The sequence below is a fragment of the Ostrea edulis genome, chromosome 6 (assembly GCF_947568905.1).
Source record: "Ostrea edulis chromosome 6, xbOstEdul1.1, whole genome shotgun sequence".
Classification (NCBI taxonomy): Eukaryota; Metazoa; Mollusca; class Bivalvia; order Ostreida; family Ostreidae; genus Ostrea; species Ostrea edulis.
In genome coordinates this window covers 21,843,115-21,868,114 of record NC_079169.1, presented here as the reverse complement: position 1 = coordinate 21,868,114, position 25,000 = coordinate 21,843,115, and the positions used below count along the sequence as shown (strand labels likewise).

Genomic DNA, 25,000 nt, shown 5'->3' with positions numbered 1-25,000 from the left:
TGGGGTAAAATGTGTCATCTAAAAGTTCAAATTTGTGACTATGCAAAATCAAGATGCATTATGTTTCACTTGTTTGTTTACATAAAAAGACTCGAGTCTTTGTTTACATAACACAGATTTAAGGCTGAAATATTGCTTTCATTCTTGCATTCAGAAGGTTAAAATTTTGGCTGTCAACATTAAATGAGTTATATTTTTAATGTTTAACATCAAAAATGAAAAATATTTTTATCAAAAATCGTGAACCAGTCTCTTTAATAGCTATATAAGCTTGGAAGTTTTACATAAAAGCTGTACAACATGCAGATTGTAGGAATACTAGTACCTTATACAATAGACTTATAAAAATAACTACCATTTTGTCAGGTGAGCTTGAACAGTCAATAAGGAACCGGACAAACATACACTTTGGACTGTATTATTGCCTGCTGGAGTGGTACCATCCTTTGTACTTGAAGGATAAAGCTAATGGTTTCAGGACGCAGTCTTTTGTGGAGGTATGCACTATCAAATATCTTTGGGGGTGGGGGGTTGGCTGGAAACATGTACCCCAGTACTAATTGAAGGATAATTTTAATACAATTCATTGAATATTTGATAAAGGAATACTTTTACTTTCAAAAACTCACGTGAGGTTTCACACACATATATTTTATAATTCCCATATGTAGACAAGATTTCCTCAAAGTAAAAAAGCCTTTACATATATGGTGGTCACCCAGGTTTCATCACCTGTGGTCTGATAGCTTAATTTGACAATAGAGCACTTGTTTATAGATTAGGGGCCCCATATTTTGAATCTTGGTTTGTTTTATTGTATTTTCTGCCTTCCTGTTCCATATGGTGCCATAATTATAGACTTGCTAGCTCTCTTCTCTATGTTGCTTTTATTACTTTATCATTTCGTCCAAATGTTACTGTGTTGCAGAAATCTAAATATCTGCTCTCTACTATACTTAATGTAACCAAACATAGATGTTTGTCATTATTAAAAAGAGCACTGATTATTAAACATAGAGACTTGAGCAAGTCTACCATAATAAGATCAGCCCCAGGATTTGATAGGTTTGAGGCCTAGTAAAATTTGAGGCCTAGTAAAGTTTGAGGGTTAGTAAAGTTTGAGGGTTAGTAAAGTTTGAGGGTTAGTAAAGAGGATAAAGATCTTACAGGTTGTATGTCTTTTTGGGTGCAGATCTTTAAGAATGGAGGAGTGAGGCAGTCAGCCAGTTTCAATCACTGGTGGCCAGATAGATTAGTTGGTAGTGATTCAGGGGGCCCTGGTTTGAATCCTGATCAGGTCTATCGCATTTACAGTAAACATGGTTATAGATCTAGCAAACCTCGAGGACCAGTGAAAAACCATTTTTTGTTATATCCAAAATTTTCGTTATTTTTCTCTTAAATTTATTGGTATTGATTTACTGGTTAAAATTGTCAAATTTCCATTGTTAAGTTGCAGTGGTCATTCTACTGTTTAAAATTTTTTACATATTAAGTGCATTGTGTGGACCTATTTCTATGTACATACACAAAACAAACAACAACACCAAAAAAAAAAAAAACCCACAAAAAAAACCAATGCATCAAAGAAACATTGTTAAAGCTGTATGGTCCGAATTACAATATTTTTTTTCTATCTCGTAAAAACGCTATTAAATCATCACACGTATGTAGTTATGAGACTGTACGACATATCATAAATTATTTCACCTGTTTTAACCCAAATAATTTGATTTTAAATCGATGTTTACAAATAACCGCGTCACTCTGCCATTTCAAGTGACAGTCACGTGACCAGTTCAAACTTTCAGATCATCAGTGGTCTTATCTGTGTAAAGCTGTGTATTTTGTTATAACAGTACTGTACCATAAGTTTAATAGAAATAAAAATATCAAATACCTCTTAGTAATTCGTTGTTTTACGCTCTTTCAGCCTTAAAACTAGACATTTGCGTATGAGTTAATACATCATGTTGGGATTCCCCTGACGCGTGTGGGTCTATTTATAGACGTCTATTATGGGATGATTTATATATGTAGCCACTATATTTATTTTCTAAATAATATTCACAATGTTTTCTTTTACCTGCAGATGTTTTCAAGCATGTAATTAAGGGAAAGTTAATAACTTTATAAAGTAATTAATCTGCTTTAAAGTAATTATGTACAAAAATAATACATGGACATCGGGTCATACAGCTTTAACCCTAATGCGTTATTAAATTCTTAATGTGACATTAGTTAATGGATTCATTAAATACTGTTGTATTAAACCTTTATTAACTTCACATTAGTTAATATGACATTAAATATAAAAATTCCCATTAAACCAACATTAACAATTAATACCAATCCCATAATGCAATGTAATGTTTACTTCCTATCTATTACGCTGTATTTTGTTTACGATGATGAAAAAGGTCTGATGACCAAATAAAATATCACCCAGAAATCGATGAGAAAATTTGACAGTAGATCGATTCGCAGGGTATAAAGAATTTTGGCGATATCTCGTTGTTTACTGATGATTTTATGATACCGTTCCCATCAGATTCTGGCGTTGGTTTTACAAGGTTTTACTTCCATTGACGGTCTTCAATCTTGCAAATTTTTATTGTCGCATTATCTGATTGGCTTCTGTCATCAACGCCTGTGAAACGCTTTGTACTACTTGGGTCTACCCCAATCGTACCACAAAGAACTTTGATAAAACTTCCAATAACACGCAGCATCGTTTTAAAGGAGGTGGGAGAGAATTTGATTTAACTAGATTTCTTCACTAGCATAATTCAATTTCTTTAATTTGCAACCCCCCTCCCTTTATACACGGTCTTCAATTTTTAAATACTAAATCGCATGTGGGTGGGTGATTTCATCATTTGGAGAACTCATATGCTTCAAACTGCTAATAAATTGTTTTCCATATTGATTCATAACCACTACTAGTGAAAATCAGAAACAGTGTGTGTGTGTGGGGGGGGGGGGGGGGTATGAAAATAACAAATAATAATAATTGAACATTAAACCCACCAACCACCGATTTTACACGCCTAGGTAGCAAAAAAACACAAGACAATTAAAATTTGAATTCAAAAGAAAGTTTAAAATACTATTTTTTGTCTTAACCCTATCCCAAACCATTCGATGGTCACCTCGTTTTGAACTTGAAGTACATTTTCCACACAGTACCTACCAAATATGTACGAACTATTTTAATACATGTAATTAGGAATTTTCACACCTGAATTTATATAGATTAGAGATATATTCACTTCTGAAAATATAGTGTAATATACATTTCTGAAAGTTTTTACTTCTAAAAATAATAGTACATGGACATCGGGTCATACAGCTTTAAGGTAATTACATGTAAGTATTCATCAATTTGAATGGTATCATTATCTCATAAACTGGTGAAACAAATTAAATCAATTCTTCATGACAGATGGATGTGAGTAAGATCTACTTTCATTCTTTGCAGGCAAAAGTCATGCCAGAGTTACATGACATAGTAAACCGGTACAAACCAGACATAGTATGGTCAGATGGAAACTGGGAAGCAGACGACCAGTACTGGAATGCCACTAACTTCCTGGCCTGGCTTTACAATGAAAGGTGATCATGTGGATTAAGGAAGAAATAGGAGAGGGCGTTTTAAGTTTTTAAAGAGCTTGTGTCCAATCCTTTTGTCGTCTGGTTTGATTGTGTTATGGTGACATACTGTACATGAAAATAATGGAGGCATGGCGTAATATGAATGATTATTGATTATACAGAAATTACTCCATAATATTCATATTATTATACAACTAGACCTGTACACATTAAATTCATAATTAGAAATTCAAGGCCAAAATAAACTTTAACGATTTCTCAGACCCACCCCATCCGTTGAAAAGGTACCACGTGGAATTCTAGAATTGTTAAATTATGTAAATGAGGTAACTCTTCTGTTATGATATTTAGGCAAAACTTTCAAAAGGCTTTAATAAAATTATAGGTATTTTTGTTATCAAATAATTATTGAGTGCATACTCATTTATGTGCAAGTGTTTGAAAATGATTATGTAAATTTAATAGTAAGTAATGTGAAGCCATTTTTAATAGAAATAAAAATCTCATTGCTCATTGCTTATTCTATATAAACGTGTACATGAGAAAGAAAAGGTAAGTCATTCTACAGTCAGCATAAAAAAGAAAGATAACTCATACTTCATACTACAGCCAAGTAAAATCAAAATACCTGCCTGCCTCATCAAATTTTTTTATTTTTAGCCCAAGATGACGGGGCCACAATAGGGGATCAAAGTTTTGCATACTAATAAATCAAAAAAAAAATCTTTAAAATTCTTCTTCTTAAGAACCATTGGGCCAAAGAAGTTTACCTTTGCATGAAAGCTTCTTGACATAGTGCAGATTCAAGTTTGTAAAAATCATGGTTCCCAGGGGTAGGATGGGGCCATAGTAGGGGATTAAAATTTTACATACAAATATATGGGGAAAATCTTTAAAAATCTTCTTCTGAAGAATCACTTGGCCAGAAAAGTTTATATTTACATGAAAGTTTCCTGACGTAGTGAAGATTCAAGTTTGTAAAAATCATGGCCCCCGGGAGTAGGTTTGGGCCACAATAGGGATCAAAGTTTTACATGCGAATATATAGGAAAAATCTTTAAATATGAACCAGGGTGACTCAGGTGAGCGATGTGGCCCATTAGTGTCTTGTTTATAAGTATAAGGTTTAATATCTAGTTGAAAGATCAGTTGCACATCACAATGCTATCATCAAGAAACGATGTACAATGAAACAGGAAAGGGATATTACTAACAAAACAATGTTAGATATTTGAAAATTGACTCCATTTTTGATCGAGTTTGATGTTTCATGTATTCTGTGTCCTAGCTTATAGATTAATCGGACCCATTGCTTTACTCTAGTTATTTTTGTCATTTATTTTAACAGCTTGTAGAGAATTGTGAGTAAATATATGTATATATAATCTGCATTTCCAGCCCTGTGAAGGATAAAGTAGTTGTGAATGATCGATGGGGAAACAACACACAGTGTAAACATGGAGGCTTCTTTGACTGTGATGATAAGTTTGATCCAGGTAAGTCAAATGTTGCCTCTAGGTCGTGGATGATGATGAATGATGACTCAGCTCTCTCCAGTTTAATGTCGCTTTGTTAAGAATATGGGGAGAATAACCATGTTGCAGTTAATGATGACAATGATGAAAAATAAACCTGGATTTTATCATCTAGTAATTCAGTAGCTATATATATTTTTTTAATAAATCAGGTAAACTTCAGAAGAGGAAATGGGAGCAGGCCCGAGAAATGGACAGATATTCTTGGGGTTTCCGTCGTAGAGCAAGAGTCGATGATTATCTCTCCATTAACCAGCTTCTTACTTACCTTGTCAAAACAGTCAGGTAAGTGGAGTTTATTGGAACCTAAATGTCAGAAAAAAGGATTATTAGGGCCCCTGCATTGATTATGTAAGCCTCGCAGGAATCCCTTCGTCTTTCACTACTTTCATTGTGATATGGTATCTTATATAGTTCTCAGCGTAAAGCTTTCATATTTAGTATGAAGGTAGTCGGTCGTTAAAGGAGAACACATATATATTCTTGTGAACAAGGTCACTTAGAGCTTTCATATGATACTCATTCATAGCTAATCCTGCAGTCGAACACAGAAATGTAGATTTGGAAAACATCAATAAATTCTGTCATTAGTGCTAGTACATATACATACAATGTATAAAGTAAATTTCTCTGCGCAGCGGGGCTCTTCCAGACTTTGTTAGTTTTCTAGTTTTTTCAATTTTGTGTCATTGATATTTACAAATAAATTCATTTATATTCATTGGAACACATAACTTGTGGACCTGGAAAATGACTGCAATATACAATAAAACATGCTTGTAACAAACACACAACAATGAATTCATGCTTATTACAAAGTGATATTTATTCCCCTATGAGAGGAAATTACCAAAACAATTCTTAGATATAACAAAGTTTAATTATAACTAACTGTTTTTTGCTGGCCCTGGAGATTCGCTATAACTGTTTTACTGTACTACACAAATTTTTCTAAGATATAAATTTCATTTTTGAAAAAAATGAGGGCATGAACTGCGGTGCTTTACACAGTAATTCATGAAGCATGTCAGCACTTCATGAAAAATATACCGGCGTGAAGTGTAGCAGTTTATACCCTCATGTATTTTTCAAAAATGAAATTCATTTTTCATAATTATGTACATTTTGCTTCATTTCTGTCAGAATTCCCAGCAGGTAAAATAGTCGTACTATAGATAAGATAAGATAAGATAAGTTTATTCCAATTTTGGGCCCAGAGGGCATAACAGTAAGACAGTTTATAAAGAAGGAAATTCAAAAAAGAAAGTTTACAACATTAACTACAGGTTACATAGACTGCAAACTGCATGTGGATGCAGCATGTTGGGGAAACAAGTACATACATATAATTATGAATTGCTAATCATGTATTATATATACAAGTAAATGGACAGTATCAGTATTATACCAATATATGAATAATAAACTATAATGATTTTTGCAGTTTTAAAGCATCACTTCTTTTTTTGAAAGTTTGCACTAAATATTCACTCAATTTGACAATTACTGGTTTGTCTTCATTAATCATCAACCAAGTAAATTTGTCCTTATTTGTTAGATAGATAAAAATTTTGTTGAGCTTGTATATACCATTAAAAACATATTTCTCTCTTCAACATAGAATGGGCAATCAGTTAGGAAATGAAATTCATCTTCAACACAATTAAGGTTACATAATTCACATATTCTTTTGTTTCTTTCTAAAGAAATCTTCTGGCCAGAATTGGTTTTTGTAAATTCATATCTTCCTCTTTTAATTCAAAGGTCATGTGCACTAATTCGAAATCTACATAGAGTTTTTCTTAATTCTAGGGATTCTAAAAATATATAACTTTCCATAGTAAAGTTTTCTTTATACGAAAAATATGTTGCGAGTTTTCCTGATTTCTGACCCTCTTCACGTCGTTTTGACCAGTAAAGTAAAAATTGTTTCCGTACCTGATTCTTCATTTGTTTTTTGAAAAATGAGAATTTGAGATTTTTACAATTGGGTACCAAAATGCCCATTTTTTCCTTAAAATAATTAATGTTTTTGTACCAACAATTTATATTATATGAATTCAGATTGATATTCTCTGTATAAGCACTGTATAACAGGGATGATTCTGGACAATTCTCAAGTCTATGCCAATATAGTAAAATACTTTGGATTATAGAGCAGAACATAGGATATCTACCCAATTCAGAGATTATTGCAATTCTTCTTTTACCGGCACCCAGTAGATGTTTACAAAATATTCAGGTTTTACTATATTTATCAAGATTCATACACACATTGTTCACATTGATGAGGAAATGTCTATCATTTCAATTGGTAAAGATATTGAAGGCAAACACATTAGAAATGTAAATACACGTATTACTAAATGTCATAATTAATGGAAACATTTCAAGCTGTATGTGTTGTATTCATTTATATACTTGCAGTTGTGGAGGAAACTTTTTGCTTAATGTTGGTCCCACTAAAGATGGTATTATTCCAACAATTCAAGAAGAGAGACTCAGGCAGATGGGAGCTTGGCTGTCTATTAATGGAGAAGCTATCTATGAAACAGAACCATGGTCACATCAAAATGACACCATTGCAGAGAACCTTTGGTAATTCTTACATAATTTGCACTTTTTTGTAATGTTCTTTAAAAAGAATTTGGCAGAGGGGTGTGTGTTGTACTGCTGTCATTATGAGGTGGTAAATATGAGGCCATCCTATACTAGGCATAATAACTTATTGGGGATTTGGCTATAGACATCATTCTTTCTGAGAATTGAACTTCCATATCTGATGATATGTCTTTGTTACTTTGACAAAATACAGTTACCACAAAGAATCCTTAGACTATATGTTTTTAATTTCACAGGTACACAGCTAAAATGGTCAGTGGAAAAGCAGTTGTGTATGCCATCCTCCTAGACTGGCCTAAAACAAACATGCTGGTTTTAGGAGCTCCAGTTACTTCCCCTGGGACCACAGTAAGCATGCTTGGTTACCAAGGTAACTTTGCATGGAAAGGAAACCCAGGTACTGGAATGGAGATCCAGTTTCCCGTAATACCAATAGACCAAATGCCAAACCTAGACGCCTGGGCTCTAAAAATTACTGGCCTAACTAACTAACTGACTGATGACTCTTAATGAAAACACATTAAATAAACTCCACATTATGTGATACTCATTTTGTATGTGTGTGTGGGAGAGAAAGAGAGAGAGAGCTTTTGATAATGCACTGTTGAAATCCAGTTTTATTATTGTAATAAGAATTCTACATAGCAGTGATACATGTTCCGTATACCTCTATGATTGTGATTTTGCAAGATTTTTATTAGGTCACTGATGATGATATTGTGTTTAACAATTAGCATACTTGATTCTGATAAAATCCGGCCGAATCGAACTAAGCTGAGTACCTGGCGACACGCTAGAAATCAAATGACCCGCCTACAGTACAGTAATGAAATTGTTGACCTTCTTTTGTATAAACATTATTCGGCAAAGAAATGACCAACATATTTACTAATCATGTTTATTTCACCAGTGTAAAAATTAAAAACATTTTGACTTAGAATAAGCAACTCTCGATACTACTGTCTCCAAGGACGCCAGCTTGAAGCCGCCTTCGCCTATCAAAATTTTCCTGCTCAATTAGCAACCTAGCAGGATGAGTGCGCAATTCTGGCTCACAGTCAAGTGTATCTCCGATTAACCTGGGTGCGCCGGATCGTTAGAATTAACTATGCTAGATACAACACATTTTGGGGAGATAACTCCAACCCACACTATAAAAGGAAAACAAATAGGCCACATGGAATGGGGCAAGGTGGCAAAAATTAGGGTAGAAACAAAAACAAAAATATCTCAATTTACAGATAAATAGAAAGGTCTGATATTGTTGTGTCGCCTGCGTTACGCAGTGGCGACATATAGGGATCACTATCCGTCGTCCTGCGTCGTCGTCGTCGTCACAAAAAATTTCTGTCACAGTTTTCTCAAGAACCACATGGGGCAACTCCCTGATATTTGGCACAGAGCATCAGTGTGGCCAACTGTATTGTGTAAGACATTTTCGAATCTGTCGCTTATCAACTTCCTGTTTGCCGGGACTTAGAATTTTTTACAGCAAAAAAATTTCTGTCACAGTTTTCTCAAGAACCACATGGGGCAACTCCCTGATATTTGGCACAGAGCATCACTGTCGCCAACTGTATTGTGTAAGACATTTTCGAATCTGTCGCTTATCAACTTCCTGTTTGCCGGGACTTAGAATTTTTTACAGCAAAAAAAATTCGGTCACAGTTTTCTCAAAAACCACATGGGGCAACTCCCTGATATTTGGCACAGAGCATCACTGTGGCCAACTGTATTGTGTAAGACATTTTCGAATCTGTCGCTTATCAACTTCCTGTTTGCCGGGACTTAGAATTTTTTACAGCAAAAAAAATTCGGTCACAGTTTTCTCAAGAACCACATGGGGCAACTCCCTGATATTTGGCACAGAGCATCAGTGTGGCCAACTGTATTGTGTAAGACATTTTCGAATCTGTTGCTTATCAACTTCCTGTTTAGTGACAAAAACCATTTCAATAATTTACTTTTTCAACATTATACGTGATATATTACATATAGAATGAACTAGCAGGCGACACATGTCTTCCGGGGAAGACTTAATACTGCGTTAGGAATATTTAAACTCCCATGAAGGTATTGCACTCTGTCCTTTAGAAATGGGGGAGGGGTGGTCTGGACCCCCTGGTGGATTGTCACATGAAGCATGAGAGAGAGTTTTATATACAACTGTAGCTGTGATATTTCACTCCACAACTCGAAGTATACTATAAAAGGGTTATCTGTATGTTCTAGAGTAACAAATATACATTTAAGAATACTTCTTATATATCTATTGTCATGATTTAATTTATATATATATATATATATACACAACACACATGTATATATATGTGTGTTAAATGACTTAATAAAGTTTATTCTGGCTAAATACGTTGCTGAATTATTTTTTTAATTTGTACACTTCAGTGTATTATCTGATGAGTCTAAGCAGTTGGGTCAGAGTTGGCCATTTCTGTGAAATTTAGTGACCCACCAGTATATCTAATATAAACTGAAGCTGGATTTTAGAAACTGTAAAAGTACCTTTTAGGCAAATTTAACATTGTGTTGATTCTTGTCCTAAAGGATGGATCACAACGTTACTGAAAAGAATTCACATAACGCAGAGATGGGCACGATAACTCAAAAATGTAATCGATTAATAATTGATTACTTAGAGGGGTTTTGTATTAATCGATTACATTCCATTTTTCTTCTGAATTCAACTATTTGTGAACCTGTGTATATCCTTAGAGGTATTAAATTGTGATGAACAGTCATTAACATTGATTCGCTAATTTAAACAGCTCTAACTTAACAAAATGACAATATTTTAGTGTAGAGTAATTGGATGTAATTGAAAAAGTAATTATAATTACACCACAAAATTTAGCTGTAATCGATTAAATTACGATTACAAGTAATTAAAAATAGCTTTTATTACAGATTACTGTCGATTACGTGAAAAAAAGTAATGATTACAATCGATTACGATTACTCAATAACAATTACCCCATGCCTGTCAAACACCAAAGTCTTGCCATGAATTTATGTACAAAGTATGAAAGCCCTATCTTGGATAGTTCAGGAGATATTGAATAGATTAGAGTAGGTAACTCCAAGGTCAAACATCAATGAGTCACAAGGTCGTGCCAGAAAGATATGAAAGCTCTACATAAAACAGTTCCGGATATACTTGAAAGTTATGTTTTTATAAAGCAGGTCAAACTCGGAGTCAAAGGACAAACATGATATGAAATTAAAGGTCTTGCCATAAGAAATTTATATACATTGTATAAGAAATTGATTACTGTTCCTTAATATCTTTGCCTTTCATATACAAGATATGAAAGATCTACCTTAAATAGTTTAGGACATTGATTATGTCAGATTTTTATTAAAAGTAGGTCAAACTTCCAGGTCAAGGTCACAAGATCACACACCATTGCATCACATGCCGTAAAGAATGTATATACAAAATATAAAATTCCTAGCTTGAATAGTTCAAGAGAGGATTTTAAAGATTTCCCACATAAACTAGTATACATCAGCATATCAAACCTTGATCCCCTATTACAATGCACCACCCTTCATCCGGGGACAGTCCCGTGAGGATCCAAGTTAGAATAGGTCCTCAGTACCCCTTGCTTGTCATAGAAGGCGACTAAATGGGGCGGTACTTCGGATGAGACCGAGGTCCCATGTCACGATAAAGATCCTTCCCTGCTCAAAGGCCATAAGCGCTGAGCATAGGCCTAAATTTTGCAGCCCTTCACCGGCAGTGGTGACGTCTCCATATGAGTGAAATATTCTCGAGGGGACGTTAAACAATATTCAATCAATCAATCTTCCGCGGAACATGATTTGAACAAACTTTTTCATTTTTAGGTCACCTGAGTATATTGCAATTGGTTGTCGTCGTCCACCGTGCGTTAACAATTGAACATTTTTAACTTCTTCTTGATAACTACTATTCCAGGTAGTCCTTTACCAAAATTGTAAATTTGATGATCCCAGCGGAGGGGTTTTGGTATTAGGGTGGGACCAAAATGGTCAGTTATTATATGTGTGAAGCATAGAATTTTTTTAAAATTCTTCGTGATAACTACTATTTCAATTCTTTTCGGTATTTAGTATTCTTGGGACAAGGGGGACATAAATTGTAAATTTCAGGACCCCTGCATCCCTGGGGCCCTAGGGGCGGGGCAAAAACTGCCAAAAATGCACCAAATTTCCAAAAATCTTCTCAAGAACCGCACGTGTAACAAAAACCTAAATGCATAATGATGTAGAGCAGGATGGCCTTTACCAAAATTGTAAATTTCATGATCCCCGGGGTAAGGATTTTGTGGGGCCAAACTTAGTATATAATGTTTATGTGTAAAATATTCTTTAATGCTATTGATAATAAATTGAAACTAAATGGATATTTAGAAAGAGCAGGTAGTCCTTTACCAAAATTGAAAATTTGATGATCCCAGGGTAGGGGTTTTGGTATTTTTTAATTTCTTCTTGATAACTACTATTCCAATTTTTTTTCAAATTTGGAACAAGGGGGACATAAATAGTAAATTCCAGGGCTCCAGGGGCCTTAGGGGTGGGGCAAAAACTGCCCAAAATTGACCAATTTTAAAAAATCTACTTCTCTAGAAATGCACATGTTTAAGATAAACTAAATGCATAGCGATATAGAGTAGGAAGGCCTCTACCAAAATTGTAAATTTGATGATCCCCAGGGTAGGGGTTCTGATCTCAGGGTGGGGCCAAACTCAGTATATACTATTTATGTCCAAGTTTGCTGATACTGTATAAAAGTAAATGTATACTTAGGAATAATAAAGGATGTACAAAAAATGGCGAATTTCACAACCCAGGGTTTTGACTCTAGGATGGGTCCAAATTAGTTATATATTTTAATGTTAATACATATATTGTATTATGTAAATAGCCTTTCATCAGTGTATGCACTTTTGAGGGCATTAAAGTTTTAAGAACACATCTTGTTTTATATACTGTTGCTGAACAGTAGAATTTAGCTTCTATATTCAGAACAGGATATTTTTTATTATTATAGCCCATGGGAGTAGTGATAACTTTTCACTAGTACTCATGTGACCGATAAGGCCTGTGGACCTTTTGTAATTGTCTCCCCTTTGAAGGAGACATGGACCTTCATTTGAACAAACTTGAATCCCCATCACTCAGGATGATTTGTACCAAGTTTGATTGAAAATGGTCCAATAGGTCTGGATAAGGTGAAAATGTGACTAGTTTACGGACAGACGACAGACAAAAAATGGTCAGGAAAGCTCTCTTGAGTATTTAGCTCAGGTGAGCTAAAAGGGGGTTATGACATTGTTTTACATTCACAGGATTTTTTATATCCACCCATTTGCAGTTATGTATGTTACAGATCGCTCTCGGTTTCCAATTGATCAAATTACATACATGTATGTAGTAATTAGGGCTATACGGACTGTGGATATCGGCAGGGGTATAGCTCAGTGGTTCGATTCCCGGTCCAGCCAAAGATTTTCTCCTCTCTCCTATATATTATACTGTATACTACACATTAAAAAAAACACCCGTGAGATGTTCTGTCAGAGATGTCGTTCCGTGTTCAGTTTGTGAGAGATTGGGGCTTGTATAATTTTACTGAAAGGTGATAGACTAGAGGCTATTACCAGAGACATTTATAACACATAGCTCTGTTTTCACGACTGAAAGGGGTTACACGAAGGACGAGCAATTTCATCTAAATACCAAAGTTCGCAATTATTATTCCCTCCAAAAACAGAGAAGTTTTTCCATGATCAGTCATATCTTCCTAAAGCTTAACGCTTCCATTTCTTTTCTAAAGGCGCTGCACACTAGTATAACATAGAGGTCCGTTTAGCGTTCTACGGCCCAGCGTCGTCTGGAGTTATCAACATGAAGATACATTCTACTCAATAAAAAGAACAGCAGACCAATCCTTATTTGTTTCCTGCATCATACTAATTGAGTTCACCGGATCAATCAGACAATGTCGGTAGAAATGCATGCAGACTGGGGATACTCGATGGCATGGCTGTTGACATGGTTGAGGTAGAGAATCTTGGCTGCCGCAAAGCACGTGTATTTGCAGGGACCCTCGGTGTTGTAACCATTTGGATTTCTCCATCAATCTGTGTTGGCCATGATATCTGATGACGGTAACACGATCTGTAGCTGCCTTGGCTTTTCTTTTTTTCTTTTTTTTTTTGGTAATTATTTTGATAGACTTGGGTAATTTCACCACCCCAACCCCCCGAGAGCTAGATATCTGCAGACAGTATGTTAGACGTGAGGTTCATCCTCACAAGTCAAGTACTCACAAAACCTTGACTTGTGAGGTTATGTACTTGTGGTTTCGCATCTCCAAATGGTTCTCCTCCATACAAACTCCGTAACAATTGTTAGCATCCGAGTTACACGAGTGGGTCTGGCCTGTAGACGTCCAAAAATAGGTGGGTACTACTGGAAAGCTATCACAATAGTTGAAATCAGAGACCGGTGAATTACTTTGATCAATTTGACATTTTTGTGTATTCGAAATATATTAACAGGCATTTGTCTGATTACCGTAAGGTATATTTATATTTCCAATGTTTTTGCCTTTGATATCTTTACAAATCGTAGTGATAGCCATTTCCAAATGATTGGGATGCAGTGTAAACAATGCGCGTATGAATCTTGATAAATATAGTACATCTAGGTAATATTGACGAGAACATTAGAAATGTAAATATGAATACATTTATTTCAGCTTCTTATATGGAAATCGCCACACAAGCACTCCAAATAGACCTGAAAGTTTAAATGAAAAGCACATACAACATTTCTTGATGATTTTCCCCCGCTTTCATTCAATGGGCAAATATATTAATCACACTTGAATTTCTAAACACTGCATTTATAAATGTTTTAAATATTTTTCTTCGAATGTGTTCCTCATAATGCAATTGCATTACTGTATTTACATGTTTGAAAACCACTCGAGGTGTTCTTACTTTAGTGATAGTATCAATACTTTTACACAAAGTAGGTATTTAGATTTGTGTTTTTTTTTGTGTGTGTTTTTTTTTTTGTGTTTCCATTTGTGAATAACAGATGTCATATTACAATATCTGTGTGTTTCCTTGGAAGTAGTTTTGAATGCTTTAAATTTTAGCGGTTGGTAGTATATTGTTTAACGGGACGCTGGAGAATTTTTCACGCATATATGGAGACATTGCTGGCAGATGGCTCCAAATTTGAGGCCTATGCTCAGCAGGAAGGGGTCTTATCGTGCTTCACTTGCTGTGACATGGGACCTCGGTTTTTGCGGACTCATCCGAAGGACCGCCCATTTAGTCGCCTCTTAGGACAAGCAAGGGGTACCGAGGACCTACTCTAATTCGATTTACCACGGGAATCTTTGATTGAATTTTTTTTTTTTTTTTACAATTGTATGGATAGTAATAAAATGAATTCGTTTTAAATCTGGTTTGTTTGTTGGGTTTTTTTTTTTTGTTTTTTTTTTTTTTTGTTTTTTGTTGGTTTTTTTTTGTGGGTTTTTTTTTTTTTGCATAGTGATAATTTATCCGAGAAAGGTTAATGAAATGTAGAATTTATACGTTGCGTTTTGCTGACACCATTTTATGTAACAAGTCATTAAATATGACGCAGCATAAACCACTGGCTTTTGTAACAGAAGGGGTTATGAAACGCCTTTTTACCATCCTTCTGCACTTGTGTCAATAACGCAGTACTCCGGGCGGTACATTCAGTGCGAGTGCCCTTGTTACATGTACGCACAGAATTAAAAGTTATATTGTGAATAGTACGGAGTTTCTGTTATGTTCCTGTATTCTATTTGCTTTTCAGATTTTTTTTTTTATTTTCTGTACATATTTGGAGTTTTAAAATGTAGTTGACTTGCTTGTTCAGTTGCTTGAGTATTATAAGTACAAGCGAGAGTCTCAGTTAACGACCCTACGCTCGTTTTATACATACCGCGGATATACGGTAACAAAAGTATAAAAAAAACAAACAAAAAAAAACAAAAAACAAAAACGGAAAAAAGATGAAAATGAAATGTAATGTAAATAAAGGTATATGATCGAGTCGTTACTGGACCCCTGCCAGAGTATATTGCTGGGGTCACTCATTTAAAGTAGCCATTCTTTTACAGTTGACTGATTTTTAAAAGGAAAACATGACCAGGTCGAGCTGAAGATCACGAGCTGAAACACGTGGGAACATGGAGATTCCTTACTCTTATAACTTGCAAACATTGTGTTTTTAATTAATAAATGCAAGCCAGATGCAATATACACATTATTCTCTAGTCATGATAATGTCACTGTAGCATACAAATATACTGAAGTTAAATCACGTGCAGACGACCGCTCCAGTAATATATCCGTGCTTACATACGTCACTAGTTGTATAACCAACGGATTTCTATAAATATAAACACACGTTGTACCATGCGGACAGCACTAACTTCATAACATTCAGGATAATAACATCTAGTGGGAATATAACACTAATGTAAGTACATGTATATCGTTTGTTTTGGTTTTTTTTTTTTTTAAAAAGAAGCAGCCGTTATTGTTTTTCTTTGGCTAGGCTACAGAAGTTGAATTGTACATTTAGACTATGAAAGTTCGCTTAATAAAATCGTATTGATTTGAAAATCAATTCCCCCGTCTTTCCAAAAATAGGGGATTTGGTAAATTATGCAAATTTTAACATTTGATTATCAATTTCTCTTGAACTGTATTCTGTGTTTCAAAAAAAAAAAATGCTTTATTAATATGACGTAACGATGATGCATCTTAAAATCAACGTTTTGTATGTTCACAGAACAAAATGGATCACAACATACCCGTGTTAGTACTAACCATCATAAATCCGATAGTGTATGCAGTGGCAACAATATTCAACGCACTATCAGGCCAGACAGGGCGCGATCTAGGTGAGTTTTAAACTTTAACAGCCTTATTCGATCATGAATACATGAAATTTTCTCTCTCTCTCTCTCTCTCTCTCTCTCTCTCTCTCTCAACAGTAAATGTAATGTAACATTTTGGTGGGGTTGTTTTTCAGGTATCTTTGAGAGCAGCACAGGAGATATTTCCAGCAAATACCCTGTTAACATCACTCCTGCCGGATGGATGTTCAGTATTTGGGGTGTGATTTATATATGGGAGGCGGTGTGGATTGTCTACACCATTGTCAACCTATTTCGAAAAAGGGATAACCGTCCTCTCTACTGTAACCCAACTCTTTTGCCTTGGACGTTCTTCGCCACGTTCATCATCAACATGTGCCTGAACCTGTCCTGGATTCTTTTGTTTGACAGACAGATGATTATCATCTCTTATGTTGTTCTGTTTTTCATTGCTTTCACTTTGTATGTATGCATGTTTATTTCTTATCGTCATCTTGACGCGAACATAGAGCTTCTGAAAAAAGACGGCAGAAAATTCGATATCTGGTGCATTCGCATCATGGTTCAAAATGGACTAGGCGTGTACGCTGCATGGACTACCATTGCAACTCTCCTTAACATGGCGATGGTGATGATCTACAAGGGAGACCACCGTGTAGACAATGATGTTGCCTGTACAGTTGCTCTCTCCCTCTTGGTTGTTGAACTTTTGGGATACACTTTTGCAGACATTGTCTTTTTGGATCGCTACACCCGATACACGGTTACGCCTTTCGTCGTTGTTCCTCTTGCCCTTGGAGCAAGCTTGTCTAAAAATTACATAGCGGGCTCTAGGAATTCCATCATTACTATTGTTATGATTGTTCTGGCACTCTTATGTCTTGGTGCTAAAATATTCAGCTTGATTTGGCGCGAGCTCCGAAGTCCCACCAAATCAGCAACAATAACAGACTCTGACGAGAACTTAAAGAAAGACAAAGCAGCTATTGTGTAAATTTGTGAGAGCAAGTGCGAGTTTTCCTGCGAAATGACAGTGAGAATTAGAGGAATCTGACCTAAGCATTTTTTTTAAATTATCAGAACACTGTGATATAATTTCGACACATTTTAGTTTTAGTCTCATCATGTTGAACGTATCATTTTTAAGAAATCTTTACGTATATAATTTTAGCGATTTGCTTTTACTAGTATTTGTTGTGTTTTATGAGTAGATACATACATGGACTACACTTTGGGCATTGCTAACAAAATAGCGTTAGCTCTACTGTACCAGGCAACAATGTGCATAATAATATTCTTTATATACATATATTTTATATCGTATTATCATTTACAAGTAAAGACTAAAATCTTTGATACGTGTGTTAATTTTTGTTTGGAAAACCTCATAATTATGCATACTAGTAAAATGGTAATTTGAACTAATATCCTGACTTGGCTGCCTAGATTATGAACTTTGCGATGCCTACATTGAGAAATGAAAACGCTGATACAGCTCAAGCTTTCAGAGATATTGTGAGACGGATGTCGCCAGGAAGAGGTGCCGAAGTTAAGGTAGTACTCTACATCGTCATAATGGCTGACTTCCTTTAAAAACATGGATGACAAAATCGATATCAGCAATATTTGACTTTTCCTTTTCCATTTAAATACCTAGCCGAGTAGCTCAGTAGGTTTTTTTCAGATTACCTTCTACTAAAACTGTATTTTTTGACAAAATAAAGTAAATTTTCAAATTCAAAATATTTTTGTACATATCCTACACTTTTCATCTACATCAAATTTCTCTTGTGTAGCATACCTCCTTAAGAACATTTCAACACAATTCCAGAACATATCAATTTAAAAAAGCAACTGAATACAGACCTTTTATAAGAAATTTAAATACAAAAATATGAAAGATCTTTCTAACGTCAAACTTCACAAAATAAGGTCCTGCAATAAAAAGTCTATATACAAAAGATGACAACCCCTCAGAACACATTGAATAGATTAAGAGTTTTAGTAAAAGTAGGTCAAACCTCCAGGTCAAGGTCACAAGATCTCACACCATTACATCATATGAAAGGTTTTTTTTCCGTAAAGAATGTATAAACAAGATTTAAAAGCCCTAGTTTAAATAGTTCAAGATAAGTCATGATTTTAACAAACATGAATCTGCACTGTCAGAAAGCTTTCAGCTAAATTTCAGCTTTCTTGACCAAGTAGTTCTTGAGAAGATTTTCAAATGACATCCACCCTATTTTTGTGATTATCTCCCCTTTGAAGGAAACGTGGTCTTTCATTTGAACAAACTTGAAAGCCCTTCACCCAAGGATGCGTTTTGCCAAGTTTGGTTGAAATTGGCTCAGTGCGTTTGGAGAAGTTGACAATGTGAAAAGTCTATTGACAAACGGACAGACAGACGACGGACAACGGGAGATCAGAAAAGCTCACTTGAGCTAAAACGTTTCTTCTTCAACTTCATTATATATATTTCACATTTATTGCACGTTACTGTTAGTAAAGGGGATATGAAAATTTATTCGCCAAAGAAAATCATATTCCCTGAGGGCAACGCCTGAGATGATGAGAGGTTGAGAGAGAATTATCATATTGGGGTATAACAACATTTAATATACATGTACTTGTATTCATATGTACATACAATTGTCCTTAACAATGTATGTACATTTCGTATTCATTAAAACAACATGTGATATCTACTTTCAAGTGCAAATTACAGTAGAGTGCATCAACTACGAAATACGACACAAGTCAAAGTTAGTCGAATATATAGAAAAATATAAAATCTAGTCAAACATTTCACTCGAGATCACAGACGCAGCTTTAATATCAAACAGGAAGTGTTATCAAGACATCATCCGTTTGGTGAGGGAATTCCGGCATCAAGATCCATGCAAACACGACAGGATAAAGAGGTAATGGTTTTAAATGATAATCCATGAATTCTAACATGTCTAACGTATGTAATGAATTTTTTAATAACCACCGGCATGAATTACACCTGACGAATTAGTTTTAGAAACTACCATGATTGGATATCTCGGATTTTCGTTAGTTTCGTTTCGTTTCATATAAATTAAAACCAAACTGTCCACGTCTCTCGCCCACGGAGGTGTTGCTCAAGCTTCACCCATACATCTATCAACTTTTTTTTGGTACCAGATTCAACTTTTAATAGTGACTTCAATAAATTCCGGTTATGCTTTTCGACAGATAATAAAATAATCAACTAATACTAGTAGTTGTTTAGATTTAATTAGATCACGTGGCTTCCGCTTATTATTTCCCTAAACTTCGGACTCTACCGTGAGCACCAACTTCCTCATTAAAATAAACAAACCCATGTGCGCAGAGAATCGGAATTTTCATATTGTAGTTTACACGGTAAGAAAAAAATTACCTGTGGGAGAGTTGGACCGAATCATACGCAACTCCATACACCATGATGCTACGCTTGATTTATTAACCTTCGACTTCTCAAAAACAAAAACAGTGTTATTCCACGCGTTAATCCATTTTCTTTTTTACGGTTAATAAAATAGAATTAAAAAATATTTCAGGAAATATATAATGATCAGGAAATTGTAGCCTAGGACAAACAACTTATTGTAGTTTTTATTTCCCCATTACATATCTGTCTATATAGTGTAATGGAACAATATCCCCTCCTTGTGTTACAGACAGACTTGAAATTTGCTGATTATTGATCCTTGCAACTAAAGTTGAAAGCAATTTTATTTGAATATTTTTTCCCGTTTTTTCTTTCTTTCAAGAATCTTGTTGACAGAGGTATTTGTCAGTGTAAAGAACGTTAACTCTGGGTAGAGAATATCAAACAAGTACAATTCATTTGCAGGGTTTCAGTTTTCTGTTGTTTTCCATCTGTTATACATTAGTCACACGAGTCAGTTAATCTGTTTTCACAGATGTGCTTGCCACATTACAGTTGTTTACATGACTGTGAGTTTTTATTCATTATTTCTATTGTTAATTCACTTGATGAGGGAACTATTTTCAAGACGTTGGCAGATTGTTCAAAAGTGAAGCTTGCGTAACACGTCCTCTAGTGAGAAGAGTCTACCAGACAATATCCAAGTGAGTGTAATACGATACACTACAATATATGCACACGTACACCATGTTACGATGCAATGGGACATTTCCCATTATAGACGTCGATACAAATTTTGCCTCTCTTTTTGATTGGCTGAGATCCGTCAAACTAGAAAAACATTAGATCCGTCAAACTAGAAAAACATTAGAACGTTACATTCGCCCCTATTCGAGTTGAATGCTCCAACATCGAACCAAAAATATTCCCAAATGGATACGATTGGGTTTTTCTTTTTCTAATCACTTTCGACTAAGTCTTTCACTCTAGCTGTAAACAAAGATGGCTGAAAAGGTGTCTTTTCGTAGGACCGCCGTAGTGGTCTAGAGGTAGAGCGTTCGACCTGCATGCGGAAGGTCGGGGTTCGAATCCCGGCCGCGACAGACCTAAGTCGTTAAATCAGGTAGTGACAGTTCCATCACCAAACGCTCGACATCAGGTGTGAATGTCCTCGAAGATGACCTTTAAAAATGACGTCCCGTGTCACAGTAGGCGTGGCACGCTAAAGAACACTCATTGCTCAATGACCGTAAGGCCACTGATAAAATATGTTGTGTTTCCGCTAACCCGACCGACCCTAAATTATAGCCCTGACCCTAGAATTTTTTTCCGCTAATTTGAAAAAAAAATTCGTCATTTTTCCGGAAAAAATATATTCTCGGTTCTTAGTTTTCTTTTTAGTTAGACATTGAGATGAAGTCATTCAAACGCTTTAACGATGTACAAAATTGCATGGTATTGTGTCAAGCGTTTAAACAACATTGATAATGTTTGTAACTAACAGCATGGCATGATGGTTGACCTAGTACTGTACCTTCATGCTTGCCTCACGCAACGGTGCTTTGACAATTGAAGTTAACAGACGGCCGAAAGACTTTGCCAAGTGTCATGTTTCCATAGAAGACTTTCTTTTGTTAAAATTGCCAACTCCTATGGTGTTTTTATGGAGGTCATGATGCAGAGTGACAGACATTATATAGTGCACTTGAATGTCCAGTCTATCAAATTTGTATGCACATCCATGGTTTCTGCTGCAGATCTAACTTAATACACTATGAAAAAGGCCACAAATAAAGCAGTGAACGCATCCGAGTTGTTGATGGCTGTTGAGAGCCGAGGGGGGAGGGGGGGAGATGTGCAGACTTTTTTTTTTAAATAAAAATTTATGTCCGGTAAAAAGTGTTAGCTGGAAGAGAGTTGGATCCCATTAGTATAAGTGGAATCTGCCCAGACTGTCTTCCTACCCTTGTTCCATTTAGATTGTGAAAGTACATTCAGAAATGAATTAATAAACTTAAAATATGTTAATGATGTTGATATTTTGGTGATTTTTTAATATTTTTTTTCAAAATTATATTATTTTCCTGTCAAACATATCCAACAGTAGTATTCCCATGACAACCAATCTAAATGTAGAAACAATATAGCTGGTACTTGTATAGCATAGGGGCATAAAGGAGTTAACTTTAATTTTAATTTGTGTTTTATGCTATATGTTTCATTGAAAAATATTGTTTCTTCTAAAACATCTGGAAATAATCCTTAGCCAATAACAGGTGAAATGCTAAGATTGAAAGTTTACTTGCAATGCAATTTAAGCAAAATTTTATATTGAAAGTATAACATTCAATGGATCATTGAACTTGTTAGAGTTTACAATGTTTTCTTATACTTTGAAAAAATAAAATTTAAAAAAAAAAAAATAATTATTTCCTACCTACCTACCCTATTTTTTTCTGGAACGTTAGCGGAAACTCAACAATTTTTGTCGTTGGCCTAAGCGCCGAGCAAAGGACTAAATTTTGAAGCCATTCATCGGCATTGGTGGCCGTGACGTCTCCATATGAGTGAAACATTCTCGAGAGGGAAATTAAACAAGATACAATCAATCGTAGGCTCTAGTGGGCAGTTTCAATTATTCAATCGTACATAATAGAACAATTATTGACATTTTCTCGATCAATACGATAATTTTGCTCCTCGAGAAATACTTCTCAGGTCGCTAAATTATCGTTATGGCATATTATCGTTATGGCATTGACCTAAAATTGTCAGGAAGTCAAAGTGTATGATATTAATGATAACTGACCTCTGATATTTGAAAGTTCATTCCAAACGCTGATAAAAACAAAAACTTATATGCAATTGCTTTTATATGTCACACTAATATTTGTACTTCTTCACAACACACAGCAATCCGCCGTGAATTACATCCTTCAGTTCAAATATACCCCTACCACGATAATTCCGTCATTTCTCGATTTTTCTTACACCGACAATTACTTATCCGGACAATTATTTACCCCGACAATTACTTCTCCGGACAATTACTCCATGCACTTATAAATATGTTGATATGCTCTGTTTCGGCTCAATTTCAGTTGTGTCTGTAACACCGTCATTCCTGAAATACCATTTAAGTTTTAGAAATGGAATTTCGTCTGAAGAATCTCTACGACTTTGACTAATTAAGAAGGATGGTCCCTCTTCTTTGTGAGGTCAGGAGCTGGTCCAAGGTACTGTTTACATAGCACAAGAAACGGTTTCCAGATGGTAGTCATAAGGTCAAGTTCACTAGGTCTTACATAGAAATTGTTTCACGAGATCTCAAACACGTTTTAAGATTTAGCACTGGAACTTCACGTGAAGAGGTTCAATGGCTTTAGCATCGTCCCTATTGTTTTTCAGCTCCAAAGGCCAAAGTCACCCAATCGCAATGGTAGGGAATGGTTATTCTGTGAAATTTCAAATAACATTTGAGTTTTAGTAATAAACCTTCATATTACATGAGGAGTCTCCATAATCGATCAGTGCATACTATCTATTTAAGATATAATACTGTATTCGGGTCCGAGTCACACAAAATATTTTATATAAAATTTTAATGTTTGCTCATGCTCCACAATCTCAGCGCAGGTCTGTTTTTGCTGAGTGGGGTCTATTAAATGAACACCAATGTACCGTAGAGATGAAAAATGTCACTTATTGAAAATTACAAAAATAACGAGTATATAAACCTTAATATGGGATAACACTAATAGGTAATCTATCACAGCTATTGCAAAGATCAAAGGAATGCCGCGGTTATTATTCTGTGATATACCTTATACGTGATAACTGAGTATGAGAAAATTGATACTCATCTCGCTTGCACTTCGTATTTTGCTAAGGCAACAATAAAGTCGATGACTGATAATTTAATTCTATAATCATAACAAGAGTACCGCAAACGGTCCATAATACGCCTATGAAATGCTTACATAGGGTGTTTTTCTTTTAAAAAGCAATAAGAACTTTTCTTCAGGTAGTATCAGCCTTCGTCAGAATGTGACTTACTACAGTACTTTCTTTGCATAAAAGGAATATTTCCTAAAAATGGACTAAGTTCAACAATCTGTAGTTTTCTTAAACATTGAAGAAAATAAAAATCCTTGCCACATGCACATCTTCCATACCCATACAAATACTCTTTTAGATAAGGTCCTCACTTGAAAACTGTGGAAGGAAAATCAGACAAATCATGTACTCTCCATGTAATAATTCCTCCAAACTGACGAAGTTCCATAACCTATGATTTTCTCAAAAATTGACGGAAATCAAAATCCTTGCCACATGCACATCTTCAATACCTGTATAAACACTCTGTAAAATAAGAAGGCTCTCACTTGAAAACTGTGGAAGGAGTTTACTGAACAAGTCATGTACTCTCTTTGCAATATTTTCTCAAAACGGACTAAGTTCATTAACCTGTCATTTTCTCAGAAATTGAAGGAAATCAAAATCGTTGCCCCATGCACATTTTCAATATCCATACAAACACTCTGTAAAACAAGATGGTCCTCACTTGAAAATTGTAGGAGGAGTTAGCCGGACAAATTATGTACCCTGCATATAAAATTAATTTTCAAATAAAGGGGCAAAACTCCCGAAAGAGAGGTCGAAATGGATCAAAATTGCAATAAGATCTAGAGTGATCCACAAAGAAGCTACATAGCAAGTTTCAGCTTGATATGTGACAGGGAAGTGAAATTAAAAATAGAAAACCCCGAACGGACGGATGGACGTACAGACATCACTGTACCATAATACGTCCCGTCTAAAAACGGGCGTATGAAAATCAATCAACATATGTTGTAAAACAAATTCATAAATGACTGAAGAACATTTGTCATT

At 35.2% G+C, this 25,000-nt stretch overlaps 3 protein-coding genes and 1 long non-coding RNA gene across 12 annotated transcripts in view; 3 read left to right on the top strand and 1 right to left on the bottom strand.

Moving 5' to 3' along the window:
- Positions 1 to 10,140, top strand: part of LOC125646386 (alpha-L-fucosidase-like) — an 11,279-nt gene extending 1,139 nt beyond the window's left edge. Inside the window, exons 3-8 of the mRNA XM_048872631.2 lie at positions 367 to 497; positions 3,482 to 3,615; positions 5,014 to 5,111; positions 5,303 to 5,435; positions 7,578 to 7,748; positions 8,009 to 10,140. Of these exons, the coding sequence (XP_048728588.1) occupies positions 367 to 497; positions 3,482 to 3,615; positions 5,014 to 5,111; positions 5,303 to 5,435; positions 7,578 to 7,748; positions 8,009 to 8,264 (923 nt within the window). The 3' untranslated portion in view covers positions 8,265 to 10,140. The remainder of the gene's footprint in view (positions 1 to 366; positions 498 to 3,481; positions 3,616 to 5,013; positions 5,112 to 5,302; positions 5,436 to 7,577; positions 7,749 to 8,008) is intronic.
- Positions 10,141 to 16,178: 6,038 nt separating this feature from the next.
- LOC125647590 (uncharacterized) lies at positions 16,179 to 18,066 on the top strand. 2 transcript variants are annotated; one of them, XM_048874322.2, is made up of 3 exons: positions 16,179 to 16,307; positions 16,623 to 16,734; positions 16,866 to 18,066. In XM_048874322.2, the coding sequence occupies exons 2-3, from the start codon at positions 16,629 to 16,631 to the stop codon at positions 17,702 to 17,704; spliced, it is 945 nt and encodes a 314-aa protein (XP_048730279.1). In that variant the 5' UTR covers positions 16,179 to 16,307; positions 16,623 to 16,628; the 3' UTR covers positions 17,705 to 18,066. The 2 variants fall into 2 exon arrangements, with proteins under 2 accessions (XP_048730279.1, XP_048730280.1); XM_048874323.2 differs by lacking the exon at positions 16,179 to 16,307 and adding an exon at positions 16,354 to 16,488.
- A 1,370-nt stretch (positions 18,067 to 19,436) lies between these two features.
- The window catches only part of LOC125683199 (deoxyribonuclease-1-like), a 42,225-nt gene continuing 36,661 nt past the window's right edge, over positions 19,437 to 25,000 (top strand). Inside the window, exons 1-2 of one of the 8 annotated variants that reach the window (XM_048924067.2) lie at positions 19,466 to 19,631; positions 23,249 to 23,343. The gene's annotated coding sequence lies outside the window, so the exon portion shown is untranslated. Of the gene's footprint in view, positions 19,632 to 20,792; positions 20,812 to 23,208; positions 23,344 to 25,000 lie in introns of those variants that run through there. The other 7 variants (XM_048924068.2, XM_056142085.1, XM_048924071.2 and 4 more) reach the window with 7 other exon arrangements.
- The window catches only part of LOC125683203 (uncharacterized), a 19,571-nt gene continuing 14,147 nt past the window's right edge, over positions 19,577 to 25,000 (bottom strand). Inside the window, exon 3 of the long non-coding RNA XR_007372824.2 lies at positions 19,577 to 23,562. This is a non-coding gene — a long non-coding RNA (uncharacterized LOC125683203). The remainder of the gene's footprint in view (positions 23,563 to 25,000) is intronic.